We start from the raw sequence: 14,757 nt of genomic DNA on the forward strand, positions 1-14,757 counted from the left end.
AAGAAGTCTCTTGTGTCCCCAACACACCTAATACACTTGTCAGATGTATAGGTGCACTAGTTCGGCGAAGAGATAGTGAAATACAAGTGGTATGAATGAATATGAGCAGTAGTAACGGCGCGTAAAAGTGCTTGCCGGCGTGCGGTTGATGGTAGTAATATTGCAGGAAGTAAAGATGCAAGAAACAAAGAAACAAGCGATGATTGCAGTATTTGGAAACAAGGCCTAGGGATCATACTTTCACTAGTGGACACTCTCAACATTGATCACATAAATAAATAAGTCCTCTTCCTTTGTGCTACATATACTCTTGTTTGATAATGAACACCATTCGTTGTGTAGGGCTACAAGAGCTCCCTCAAGCCGGAGTTAACAAGCGCCACAACATTCAGCATTCATATTTAAGTAACCTTTAGAGCATAATAGATCTTTGCAATTTAAACCGAGTACTAACATAGCATACACACTGTCACCTTTACACTATGAAGGGGGAATAAATCACATCAATACTATCATAGTAATAATTAACTCCATAACCTACAAGAGATTATGATCATAACCTACGCCAAGTACTACACGATGCACACACTGTCACCATTACACCGTGAAGGAGGAATAGACTACTTTAATAACATCACAAGAGTAGCACATAGACTAATAGTGATACAAAACTCATATGAATCTCAATCATGTAAGGCAGCTCATGAGATCATTGTATTGAAGTACATGGGAGAGAGATTAACCACATAGCTACCGGTACAGCCCTTAGCCTCGATGGAAAACTACTCCCTCCTCATGGGAGACAGCAGCGGTGATGAAGATGGCGGTGGTGTCGATGGAGATGCCTTCCGGGGGCACTTCCCCGTCCCGGCGGCGTGCCGGAACAGAGACTCATGTCCCCCAGATCTTGGCTTCGCGATGGCGGCGGCTCTGGAAGGTTTCTCGTACCGTGGCTTTTCCGTATCGAAGATTTAGGTCAGGGACCTTTAAATAGGCGAAGAGGCGGAGTCGGAAGGCTGACGGGGCCACCACACAGTAGGGCGGCGCGCCTGGCTTCTTGGCCGCGCCGCCACCATGTGTGGGCCCCCCGGGCTCTCCTCTGGTGGCTCTCGGGTGTTCTGGAAGCTTCGTGGAATTCTAAGATGCTGGGCGTTGATTTCGTCCGATTCCGAGAATATTTCCTTACTAGGATTTCTGAAACCAAAAACAGCAGAAAACAGGAACTGGCACTTCGGCATCTCGTCAATAGGTTAGTTCCGGAAAATGCATCAAAATGATGTAAAGTGTGAACAAAACATGTAGGTATTGTCATAAAACTAGCATGGAACATAAGAAATTATAGATACGTTTGAGACGTATCAAGCATCCCCAAGCTTAGTTCCTACTCGCCCTCGAGTAGGTAAACGATAACAAGAATAATTTCTTAAGTGACATGCTACCAACATAATCTTAATCAACAATATTGTAAAGCATATGAGATGAATGCAGCGATTCGAAGCAATGTGAAGATAATGAGTAAACAAATGAATTATATAGCAAAGACTTTTCATGAATAATACTTTCAAGACAAGCATCAATAAGACTTGCATAAGAGTTACTCATAAAGCAATAAGTTCGAAGTACAGGCATTGAAGCAACACAAAGGAAGATATAAGTTTCAGCGGTTGCTTTCAACTTCAACATATTTATCTCATGGATAATTGTCAACACAAAGTAATATAACAAGTGCAATAGGTAAACATGTAAGAATCAATGCACACAGTTGATACAAGTGTTTGCTTCTGGGATAGAAAGAAGTAGGTAAACTGACTCAACAATAAAGTAAAAGATAGGCCCTTCGCAGAGGGAAGCATTGATTACTATTTTTGTGATAGAGCTTTTCATTTTGAAAACAAGAAACAATTTTGTCAATGGTAGTAATAAAGCATATGTGTTATGTATAAGATATCCTATAAGTTGCAAGCCTCATGCATAGTATACTAATAGTGCTCGCACCTTGTCCTAATTAGCTTGGATTAACACGGATTATCATTGCATAGCATATGTTTCAACCAAGTGTCACAAAGGGGTACCTCTATGCCGCCTGTAAAAGGGTCTAAGGAGAAGGTTCGCATTGGATTTCTCGCTTTTGATCATTCTCAACTTAGACACCCATACCGGGACAACATAGACAACAGATAATGGACTCCTCTTTTAATGCTTAAGCATTCAACAACATTTAATTTTCTCATAAGAGATTGAGGTTTTGTGTCCAAACTGAAACTTCCACCATGAATCATGGCTTTAGTTAGCGGCCCAATGTTCTTCTCTAACAGTATGCATACTCAAACCATTTGATCATGAAAATCTTCCTTACTTCAGACAAGACGAACATGCATAGCAACTCACATGATTTTCAACAAAGGTAAAAGAGTTGATGGCGTCCCCAGAAACATGGTTACCGCTCAACAAGCAACTTATTAAGAAATAAGACACATAAGTACATATTCTTCACCACAATAGTTTTTAAGGCTATTTGTCCCATGAGCTATATATTGTAAAGGCAAAGAATAGAAGTTTAAAGGTAGCACTCAAGTAATGTACTTTGGAATGGCGGGTAAATACCATGTGGTAGGTAGGTATGGTGGACACAAATGGCATAGTATTTGGCTCAAGGATTTGGATGCACGAGAAGAATTCCTCTCAATACAAGGCTAGGCTAGCAAGGTTGTTTGAAGCAAACTCAAGTATAAAAGGTGCAGCAAAGCTAACATATGAACATATTGTAACTATTATAAGACTTTACATTGTCTCCTTGTTGTTCAAACACCTTAACTAGAAAATATCTAGACTCTAGAGATCAATCATGCAAACCAAATTTTAACAAGCTCTATGTAGTTATTCATTAATGAGTACAAGGTACATGATGCAAGAGCTTAAACATGATCTATATGAGCACAACAATTGCCAAGTATCAAATTATTCAAGACATTATACCAATTACCACATGCAGCATTTTCTGTTTCCAACCATATAACAATGAATGAAGCAGTTTCAACCTTCGCCATGAACATTAAAAGTGAAGCTAAGAACACATGTGTTCATACGCAACAGCGGAGCGTGTCTCTCTCCCACACAAGTATGAATTTATTCAAACAAAACAAAAACAAACAGACGCTCCAAGTAAAGTACATAAGATGTGACCGAATAAAAATATAGTTTCAAGAGAAGAAACCTGATAAGTTGTCGATGAAGAAGGGGATGCCTTGGGCATCCCCAAGCTTAGACGCTTGAGTCTTCTTAAAATATGCAGGGATGAACCACGGGGGCATCCCCAAGCTTAGACTTTTCACTCTTCTTGATCATAGTATATCATCCTCCTCTCTTGACCCTTGAAAACATCCTCCACACCAAACTCGAAACAAACTCATTAGAGGGTTAGTGCATAATCAAAAATTCACATGTTCAGAGGTAACACAATCATTCTTAACACTTCTGGACATTGCACAAAGCTACTGGAAGTCAATGGAACAAAGAAATCCATCCAACACAGCAAAAGAGGCAATGCGAAATAAAAGGCAGAATCTGTCAAAACAGAACAGTCCGTAAAGATGAATTTTTTAGAGGCACTGGACTTTCTCAGATGAAAATGCTCGAATTGAATGAAAGTTGCGTACATATCTGAGGATCACGCACGTAAATTGGCAGATTTTTCTGAGTTACCTACAGAGAACCCTGCCCAAATTCGTGACAGACAGAAATCTGTTTCTGCGCAATAATCCAAATCTAGTATGAACCTTGCTATCAAAGACTTTACTTGGCACAACAATGCAATAAAATAAGATAAGGAGAGGTTGCTACAGTAGTAACAACTTCCAAGACACAATCGCAACTTCAAGATTTTCAGCATATAGAGAGGTGTTTTAGTAACATGAAAACTTCTACAACCATATTTTCCTCTCTCATAATGATTTTCAGTAGCACCATGAACAAACTCAACAATATAACTATCAAATGAAACATTCTTATCATGAGTCTCATGCATAAAATTATTACTACTCCCAACATAAGCATAATTAATTTTATTAGTTGTAGTGGGAGCAAATTCAACAAAGTAGCTATCATTATTATTCTCATCATCAAATATAGGAGGTATAGTATCATCATAATAAACTTTATCCTCCATAGTAGGCGGCACCAGAAGACCACTATCATTATAATCATCATATATGGGAGGCATATCATAATCAACATAAACTTTCTCCTCAATACCCGGAGGACTAAAGAGATCATTTTCATCAAAACCGACCTCCCCAAGCTTAGAATTTTCTATATCATTAGCAACAATGGTGTTCAAAGCGTTCATACTAATATCATTGCTACTAGCATGCAAATAAGGTTCCATAGGTTTTTTAATTTTCGCATTAAACCATTCATGTCTTGCCTCAGGAAATAGTTTAAAAAGCTCACAGATGTTTTCCATTATGCCTTACTAGTGTTTAACAAGAAACAAAAAGATGCAATTGCAGGATCTAAAGGAAATAGCTTCGAACACACACACAACGGCAACAGAAAAGTACTTAGTTACCTGGGACCGGAGTATGAGTGCCTTTTACCTTTCCTCCCCGGCAACGGCGCCAGAAAAGTGCTTGATGTCTACACACGCTTCTATTCCTGTAGACGGTGTTGGGCCTCCAAGAGCAGAGGTTTGTAGAACAGCAGCAAGTTTCCCTTAAGTGGATCACCCAAGGTTTATCGAACTCGGGGAGGAAGAGGTCAAAGATATCCCTCTCAAGCAACCCTGCAATCACGATACAAGAAGTCTCTTGTGTCCCCAACACACCTAATACACTTGTCAGATGTATAGGTGCACTAGTTCGGCGAAGAGATAGTGAAATACAAGTGGTATGAATGAATATGAGCAGTAGTAACGGCGCCAGAAAAGTGCTTGCTGGCGTGCAGTTGATGGTAGTAATATTGCAGGAAGTAAAGATGCAAAGAAACAAAGAAACAAGCGATGATTGCAGTATTTGGAAACAAGGCCTAGGGATCATACTTTCACTAGTGGACACTCTCAGCATTGATCACATAAATAAATAAGTCCTCTTCCTTTGTGCTACATATACTCTTGTTTGATAATGAACACCATTCGTTGTGTAGGGCTACAAGAGCTCCCTCAAGCCGGAGTTAACAAGCACCACAACATTCGGCATTCATATTTAAGTAACCTTTAGAGCATAATAGATCTTTGCAATTTAAACCGAGTACTAACATAGCATACACACTGTCACCTTTACACTATGAAGGGGGAATAAATCACAGCAATACTATCATAGTAATAATTAACTCCATAACCTACAAGAGATTATGATCATAACCTACGCCAAGTACTACACGATGCACACACTGTCACCATTACACCGTGAAGGAGGAATAGACTACTTTAATAACATCACAAGAGTAGCACATAGACTAATAGTGATACAAAACTCATATGAATCTCAATCATGTAAGGCAGCTCATGAGATCATTGTATTGAAGTACATGGGAGAGAGATTAACCACATAGCTACCGGTACAGCCCTTAGCCTTGATGGAAAACTACTCCCTCCTCATGGGAGACAGCAGCGGTGATGAAGATGGCAGTGGTGTCGATGGAGATGCCTTCCGGGGGCACTTCCCCGTCCCGGCGGCGTGCCGGAACAGAGACTCCTGTCCCCCAGATCTTGGCTTCGCGATGGCGGCGGCTCTGGAAGGTTTCTCATACCGTGGCTTTTCCGTATCGAAGATTTAGGTCAGGGACCTTTAAATAGGCGAAGAGGCGGAGTCGGAAGGCTGACGGGGCCACCACACAGTAGGGCGGCGCGCCTGGCTTCTTGGCCGCGCCGCCACCATGTGTGGGCCCCCCAGGGCTCTCCTCTGGTGGCTCTCGGGTGTTCTGGAAGCTTCGTGGAATTCTAAGATGTTGGGCGTTGATTTCGTCCGATTCCGAGAATATTTTCTTACTAGGATTTCTGAAACCAAAAACAGCAGAAAACAGGAACTGGCACTTCGGCATCTCGTCAATAGGTTAGTTCCGGAAAATGCATCAAAACGATGTAAAGTGTGAACAAAACATGTAGGTATTGTCATAAAACTAGCATGGAACATAAGAAATTATAGATATGTTTGAGACGTATCACGTGGCCAGGCCATTTGTCGCGGGTCCAGACACGCCCGTGACAAAAGGCTTCCACGAAATCCCTGTTTTCCACTAGTGGTTCCACGTTGTTGCTGGCGCCGGTAGTGCATCCTGCCACTAGTCAGCTAGCAACACCTTCAGAAGTCACACGTTTCTCCTACTGATCGATTAAACATTGGTTTCTTACTGAGGGAAAACTTGCTGATGTGCTCATCATACCTTCCTCTTGGGGATCTCCAACGGTGTGCAGTCTCCGCTCATCAAAGAGCAACCCAAGTTGGTGGACATGGTGATGAAGACCCCCATGGAGGCAGCCACGCAAAGAGTTGGCGGCGGCCCGATGCACGATGGAGGGGCGGAAGCCATTGGGCCCCTCTTCCTTGGTGTTGGTGCTGGTCTGGAGGAGCTCCTGCCCCTCCTTGGCAGTTGCCAAAAGGAGTAATTTTCGTCAACATGGATTGTGGCCTCCAAAATGATGTTTTCCTTCAATATATGGAGGCGGAGATGCACTTTAGGCCATGGTATTGATACCCCTTTGATCTAAAGGCTCTTGGGCACCTCTAAAAGCTTCCTAGGGACTCCTCTATGTTCCTAAATGAACAAGCTCCCCATTCAGGTCTTGTTTTCTTCTCTCGTATTTCCACCGAGAAGTTTGGGGATGATAGAGGTTTGGTGTTCACCCAATCCTTTACCATCCCCTCAAATACTATTCCCCATAAATACACTAGAGAGTTATCAGTCTAGGCAAAAGAATAAGAGAATTTGTGGGGATATCTCTTGATTTTCCCATCCAAACCAGGATAATTAAGCGGACTACTAAGCATTTTCCAGGATTTTGAATAACCCCTTCTAATCCCAAAAATACATCGGAATAAACAAGGCGTTATCATTCAAATTTGGGGGAGATTTGAAGGTATAGAGAACACATGTGTATGTCCATGTTTATGTACATAGGCAACATTCTCACGTGGTTGTAGGCCTGACTTGAACAAACCTCAATCCTCCCACCCATTTTTTCTCGTCCAACCCGACTCCTCTCTCCTGCCTCAAACCAGTGCCATTGTCGCCACTCCTTCTCCCCGTGTTGATCCACTTCTTGACCTCGCACCCTAACCCTAACCCTAACCCTAAACCCTAACCTAAACCCTAACCCTAACCCTAAACTCGCACTCTAACCATCTAACCCATCACTTGATGTTTCCTTTTTATTTTGCAGGCATGTTCAACCTTAGGTAGTGGACAACACTAGCCACCAATTCCCATGCAAGTCTCGTTGCAGCATCCACCATGGGAGCCGAGTGAGCTTGATCTAAACTTGATCTGTGATGGCTTTGAAAAACGCCATATTTTCTCACGTTTAAATCCTTAGCTACATCAAGAAATTGACTAAACTTCTCTCTAAGTATGAAACTAATGACTAATTATTGTAAAGGTGTGCAATCTTCTCTTTATTTGAATGGTGTGCAGGAAATCAAGCCATAATGACAAATGGATATACAATTACTGTAGAGAATCGCATCAAAAGAGCACCAAAATTGACTAGAGGTTAAAAGGATGTTCCAGAAGGTTTAGCGGGCATCGTTACGGGCAAGACCCGCCCGTACGGGTCGCCAGCACTCCTAGGTCAATTACTATATATTTTGTGAAGGGCCCCCGATGAAAAAGAGAGCCATTTGTCATCCAACAGAGCCGACATCCACCAGATCCATCTACACCACATCGAAGGAGATCCATCCACCATTTATGTGCATCTAATCTTATGATCATGTGTAAGAATTGAATAGGAGTTTTGCGATCTTGTATCTTCGTCTCTTTTCCATGATGTGAAGGACTTGAAGGTACCCATGTCTCTCGGATCGATCAAGGGAAGAGGTGGGATGAGTGGAGAATGGTGTGCTATCACAAAACCTCAGTGAAAGAAAAGGGAAAATAACGGTACATTCTTAGTGATTCGCTTGGGATCACGGCATAATTATCTTGCTTAATGCTTTGGTATCTATTCATTTACTTAATAATTGTTGTTACTTGCGGCTGTGGAGACAATGATTAGATCAAGAGACTATTGTTACCTCTGACTTTAGGGACAATACTATTTATGGATGTGCTGCTCACAAATCCCTTATCTCTATTTAATTTACTACACATTTGCACTTTATTTATATATGCATGCATAGCTGCAGGAGAATCCATGACCCTGGCCTATTTTATCCATTGATCACAACACGCCGCAAAGTAAACTTGAGAGTTCCAGTAAACATAGGATAAAAATGATTAGCAAAGTCTTGTAGACGTTTTCTTTACACAATTTAGCAATTCTTCCCAAGGTTCGATTAAATCTAGATCTTTTAGGAAAAAACATAGTACAATCTGTAATCTGGATCGAAAGTATCAATAGGCTGCCCTACCTCGTTGGATGAGTGTAGCTCTTCCAATCCCTCGCTCTCCACCTCGGTCTTGCCGACATGCAAGGTGTTTCTTTTACCAAGATGGCTTAGCGGTATTAATGTATTAAAAACTCTATGTCATGACATTATACTAAACTTTATTGAAAGATTGTGGAAACATTATCGAATGATGATGTTGTCGATGATGAGGACAAACACATTTTGATCATGTATCTCTTATTGGATTAGAGGAAGAACGGAATGCATTTCCAAAGTTCCAAGGTTTGACACTAGGACAGGTGACGGTTAATCGTGACAGGCTAGTTGATCATGTTATTCTATAAAATGACTACTATGAAACAATGTAATGTCCCCTCTAGAGAAGTTTTGCAGACACTTCAGGTTATCCATGCAAGTTTTTAATAGTAATGTGGAGGGTGTGAGGGCTATGATTGAAGAGATACTGCAATGGAAAACTTGTGTTTTCTTTTATTCATCAATGCATTGTTTCCATCTTTTTAATTGTGTATGGATTTTTTGTCGACCATATTGATGGGTGCATTCACATGGGAAAGAACACATGCCTTGTTGCGGTGTAAGAGTATCGTTTTTGTGCAACAGTTTCGAGGAGAGTACATGAGGCAACCAAATGATCTATACACAACTCGGCTCTTGACCATTGACCAAGCAAGAGGCTAGGCTTGGATGTAAACTCCGTGCACTTGGAATGTAAAGATTGTTGGTTTAGTTGGAAAAGGCAATTTAGTGATCATTTTGGAGAGTCAATTATCATACTTGAAGTTGTGGTGTCATACTATAAACATTGCTACAACATGACTCTCTTTTTTGGTTAAAAGAGCTTCATTTCACAAATCTCAAGTGTGGTTGCCAAAATGATCTAGGCAGGATTTGCTGCGTTGCCTAAATCATTACCCTCTCACACTCGTGTCATCAGTCCTAAGCTAGGTGGCGGGTCATAAGACACTCTACTAACAAGTTAGGCCTTGATTAGTGTATTGAGGTCATTGGAAGTAACTTATGTCGATGGGTCTTGACCTATTAGTAGAACAACTTTCCACTAACGAATATATCTATCGGTGGAATGCCCACTAGGAAAAGCTACCAGATCTCTTGGATGTGCCCATCTTATTGCATGGAGAATGCTACTTCACACTTTTAAATCTTTCACTCTTGTTAAACATGCCAGGTCATATGACTGTGATCATGTCAAGCTCAACACCAAGTCCTATAATACCAGTGAAGTTAAGTTCACCTCGTAGTGTACCTTCGTCGCATATTGTTCCGATGAAAAGAACTCAATTAAACCACTACAACTGTAGTGGACGAATTCATTAGGCTTGCAAACTTGTTACCATGATTGTATCTCATGTATGCTTAGGTTTGGGCATCATCCTCTAAAATAAGTATGAAAGGAGGGGAAAAAAGTTCTGCATCTGGTACTTTTTGCCACATTCAATTCATAATCTACTAACTTGAGAAGCATGGAATTAGCAAGGAAAGAGCGCATACCTTATAGTATTTCGGACGCGCTCACCTCAGATTCTCCAAACTCGACATATTGTCTCTATGCACCAATCTTCCTCAAAGTTCAAAGTGCCCCACACCCAAAACCATTAGAATCAATAGATCGCACCTAAATCTGAATCTTCATTCGGAACCACGAGTCGTGCCTCACAAATTAGCTGACTCAACATAGATCCTCTGAAGCCTCAAGCCCACTCAAAAGTATGGAGCGGACTCCGCAAAACCTTTGCATCACTCCTCCCATGATAAGCTCGTTCTTGCCGCCCAGACACATATTGAGGAATCCTCATGTTTGGAATCTTTTGACCACATCACCCAGAACTTTCTAGACCACGTTTTCTACGGATAGTTACATGGGCCCATGAGCTTTTAAGTGGTCTCATGGCCCATCTAAACCTAGGGTTAGGGGGTTGGGCTATAGATTCTCCTAGTGATAGACTAGATATGATGACTTAGTTGAGCTTTGCTCTCTCTCTCTCTCTCACTCACTTGTGGAGTCCAAGACCAAGTCCTCCCCTCGTGGAGTTTTCCCAAAGCTAAGACACTCACTTTGTTCAAGTTATTCGTTCAGATTGTGATCATGGTCCTATAGATTGGAACATAATTTCACTAAGAATTTGGTTGATTTAAGTTTGGTTTCAAAGGCTTGCACATCAGTGTTTGTTGTCGGGTTGAGTTCTTGAGTTTGCTAGGCTAGTTATCCTTCCAACTCATAAAGATCGACATTCCCCCGTATGACGATAGCACTGAGATTACATAATGCCATTGAAACGTGTCCAAAACCTCCGACAAACCTGGTGGAACCTTTGAAAAATGATATAGCTAGAAATTTGTGTTCGACGCAACAGAGAGATAAGGTTGGCTCATCCTAACATGTCTGGTACCTTCGAGTGAGGATTGATTTTATACTTTCCAGACAAGTACTCTAGGATAGATAATATTTAAATTGTGTTCGGAATCCGCACATGCGTTCCGTTCGAACTTCGGACCTTGCTTTTTATCTAGGTTGTATACTTCCTTGTATGCATCATAGCTAGTAAAAACACACAAATGCTTGCCAGATTTTGAACCTGACCGGTGTTGTATGCGAGAGTTTCATTGTTTGTGAGACGATGGGTAGTTTTTTTTAATAGGGATGGGTAGTTTTAGGGACCATCTACTTCAAGCCAACGCCATGGATCAAATCGCAAAGTTTTCACTTATCTTTACAAGAAGCATATACATAAGAAGCTTGCTACCCAAGGTGGACTTGGTGTCCATGATCTTGAAGTTAAGAATAGGGTCTTGCTTGGTAAATGGCTGGCTAGGTTGTTAACGGAGGATAGTATGTGGCAACAACTGCTGCGGAAAAAGAATGTTGGCTCAAAGGCGATCTATCGGGTTCTAAGAAAACCAGGTGATTCGCATTTTTGGGATGGCGTCATGGCAACTAAAAAATACTTTTTTCCCTTTTGGTTCTTTCTCCATTAAGAATGGGACAGAGATACGGTTCTAGGAGGATAAGTGGTTGGGAACAATCACTCTTCGCGAACAGTATCCAGCTTTGTATAGTATTGTTCGTCATAAAGGGGATACCTTGCAGAAGGTGTTGGAATCTTCCCCTCCCTCTATGAAGTTCAGACGCGGTCTCATTGGTCCCCAGCTAGTCGCTTGGAACGATTTGCTTCGGCGGTTGGATCCAATTCATTTGGTTCAGGGGACAGATGAATTCCATTGGAGTCTAACCAAGAATGGTGTATTCTCGGTTAGCTCCATGTACAAAGCTCTGTGCATCCCAACACAACTGGTTTTAAATAATAAATCCATCTGGAAGATGAAGATATCTCTTAAAACAAAGATCTTTACATGGTATCTTCGTCGAGGTGTGATTCTTACTAAAGATAACCTTGTAAAACGTAACTGCCATGGTTGTACGAAATGTGTGTTTTGTCACGAAGACGAGACAATAAAACACATTTTCTTCAGTTGTCGGGTTGCTAGATCTATATGATCAATCATTCACATAGGGTCTACCTTACATCCACCTTGTAGCATTGCAAACATCTATGGCAATTGGCTAAATGGGGTTCATCCTAGGTACAAAACTATTATCAGAGTGGGAGCGATTGCAGTAGCATGGTAGCTTTGGCTATATAGAAATGGCATGGTTTTTAATGACAAAAATTACTCTATCATGCAGGTTATTTACCGGTGCACAACTTTGCTCCATTTATGGTCGCCACTTCAGCGTTTGGAAGATTGAGAGCTCTTTACGGAGGTGTCTACACTGTTGGAGAACACAGCCAGGGAGTTTATTTCCCAACATAGGTGGCTGCATAGTCGGAGGATTGAAGCCAATGGAGCTTTATAGTAATTGATTTTTTACATCGTTCCTTTTATCTCCTTTTGTTCGATATTGGACTACTAAACGGTTGTGTGCATCCTATTTATGCAGAGGTTGGATGTAATGCTTAAAACTATTTTGAGTAATAAAGCGTCTATTATCAAAAAAAAAAAAACTATAAAGTGGTGTTTCTGATTGCATTCTGTTAGAGACCTCTGCTGCCGGCCTCCATGGAGTCTAATGCTCGGGCACTGGTTCTCGTCTCCATGCCAACGGCAAAAGGGACTATGGACAGGTCACGCGGCAGTACCGACTGATTGCAATCCGAGGCAGCAGCTGCTGACTGCACTTGGTTCTCGGCTTCTGGATTAAGTATGTGGTGATGGTACGCATGAGGCCAGTGCCCTGAAACAGAGCATGTAACATGTCATTATACATAATCTTGCTCTGCTCTGCTCAAAGAAAAAAAAAAAAGGCACTTCCGCAATTCAGAATTGACATACGTACCATGTTCAGCAGATGGAGAAGGGAAAAACTGCAGGTAGCAAAACGAAGCGACCACAAGCCCTGCAGAGATACACACACCCACACCTCAGTCTGACAGTATGTATGATCTTCAGGAGACGGTAGTACTCGTAGAAGGTAATCTAGGTCTTAAGAGTCGGGACCTACCCAGAATTCCACCGGCGAAAACGTCCTGCCAGTGGTGCCAGTAGTCGTCCACCCGCGACACGCCGACCATCGCCGCAAGGAGCAGCGGCAGGATAACGATGCACAGCTTGGCGACGTGGCCGCTGCGGTCGAACGCTCTGATCTTGCCGGCAAGGTACCACGACAGGAAACCTAGTCCGGCGAAGGCCCCTGCATTGCACGCCAGATGAACAGGAGAAATCTACGAGACTGAATGTACAGTTCCCGGCAAGTATATGAAGAAAGGTAGAAAACCAGTTCATGACTCATGAGCATGTTCAGAACTTCAGATGGTTTTCGGACTAGCAGATGGTGGTCATCTTGATCTTACCTGAAGTATGGCCACTCGGGAAGCTCTTGTACCCTTCTTTGATGACGCCGGCGTCTCCGTGGCATATGACTTGTCCAGTTATATTGTGGTAATCCTAGAAAGAAAAAAATGAAAACTAAATTCAGCACGGCATTCTTTCTTGAAGGGGAAAAAAAAGTAGCTCTGAATAAGCAATGGAGAACTCACCGGCACTCCGTCAGGAAAGCATCTCCAGTAGAAGTCGGGGCGAGGCCGGCCAACGCCGTTCTTGATCGCTTCGGTGATGATGGCGGTTATGAGCACAGAGAACAGCAGGCCTGTCCGCAGGATTTCACATCTTTCAGAGCCGAGGTCGATGCGAGCACAGTAATTAATCTGAATAATTCACAGCACAGTTGGGAATAACCTGCCTAGTATGGCGTGATGCAGGTCGTAGGCATTCCTCCTCTTCACGTAGATCCCTGCGAAGATGAGCAACGGCACGACGATGGCGAGTACCTGCGCGCCGTCGCCGAGCAAGATTTGATCAACAATACAAGGTAAAAGAATGTCTAGAATCTACAGCAGACAGTATTGCAAGCAGGTGGGCGAGGGCGTACCCCGAGGGCCCAGATGGGCACGGTGTTGTCCTTGAGCGGGTACAGGAGGGTGTCCATCATGTCCTTGCTGACGAACCGGTGGAACGGCTCGATGATGTTGAGCGCGCCAGCTATGGCGGCAAGGAGGACCAGCACGATCCAGTCGACCATGTGCAGCCTCGCCACTTTAGCTCCGTGGGTCTTCAGGTAAAGGTGCGGGTGCGGCGCCGCCTGCGCCACCGCCGGTGCCGGCATCTTCTTCCGCTGAGTTGAAAACTTGAAACGAACCGAAATCAACGACGGTTGTCGGCCGGCAGTGGCTGGATGATGGGAGAGGGAGGGACGGCGGCGCGGGCCGATGAAGCAAACACATGCGGCTCGGCCGTCAGCTGGACCTCTCCGTTTTCTCCTTCTGGCGCGCGCCGTCGACTGGGATCACCGGTCTGTTGGATTCAATCTTTCCGATGCTTCCGCAAAGTTTCTTGCCTTCTGCGTGTGCAAGTTCCTTTCCTGTGGACTAAACTGGGACGGGAGGCACGTTCGTAGAGGAGAATGGTCGTTGCAGGTTCTCTTTCTTTATGCTAAAGACAAATGCTCCCTCATTTACATGATGAACAAGTTGTAGGACCTCTATTAGCTCTTTTTTCTTCACAGTGAAGCACAATTTTTATCTTTTTGGCAGACAAAGCATAAGAAATCGAGTCAGTGGATTAGTAGCATGCGTTATCTAGAAAAGGAGCAATTTCGCAAAGATAGTAAGCTTATCTT

General features: G+C 42.8%; 1 protein-coding gene across 1 annotated transcript; it reads right to left on the minus strand.

Annotated features, from left to right (window-relative positions):
* Window positions 1–12,415: 12,415 nt before the first annotated feature.
* LOC127327445 (lipid phosphate phosphatase 2) lies at window positions 12,416–14,729 on the minus strand. Its single transcript, XM_051354218.2, has 7 exons — window positions 14,011–14,729; window positions 13,822–13,909; window positions 13,619–13,728; window positions 13,433–13,526; window positions 13,084–13,272; window positions 12,919–12,978; window positions 12,416–12,816 (listed from the first exon to the last, which is right to left on the minus strand). Exons 1-7 carry the CDS (start codon window positions 14,242–14,244, stop codon window positions 12,617–12,619), a joined length of 975 nt encoding a protein of 324 aa, XP_051210178.1. The 5' UTR covers window positions 14,245–14,729; the 3' UTR covers window positions 12,416–12,616.
* Window positions 14,730–14,757: the final 28 nt, after the last annotated feature.

This window comes from Lolium perenne, chromosome 1, assembly GCF_019359855.2.
Source record: "Lolium perenne isolate Kyuss_39 chromosome 1, Kyuss_2.0, whole genome shotgun sequence".
Classification (NCBI taxonomy): domain Eukaryota; kingdom Viridiplantae; phylum Streptophyta; class Magnoliopsida; order Poales; family Poaceae; genus Lolium; species Lolium perenne.

Bases quoted from the DNA above. Each gene is read 5' to 3' on its own strand.
- LOC127327445 (XM_051354218.2), bottom strand. From the start codon at position 14,244: ATGCCGGCACCGGCGGTGGCGCAGGCGGCGCCGCACCCGCACCTTTAC. The intron at 13,729-13,821 runs GCAGGTTATTCC...TCCTGCGGACAG, and splicing joins CCTGCATCACGCCATACTAG to GCCTGCTGTTCTCTGTGCTC. The intron at 12,817-12,918 runs GTACGTATGTCA...GCTCTGTTTCAG, and splicing joins TTCTCCATCTGCTGAACATG to GGCACTGGCCTCATGCGTAC.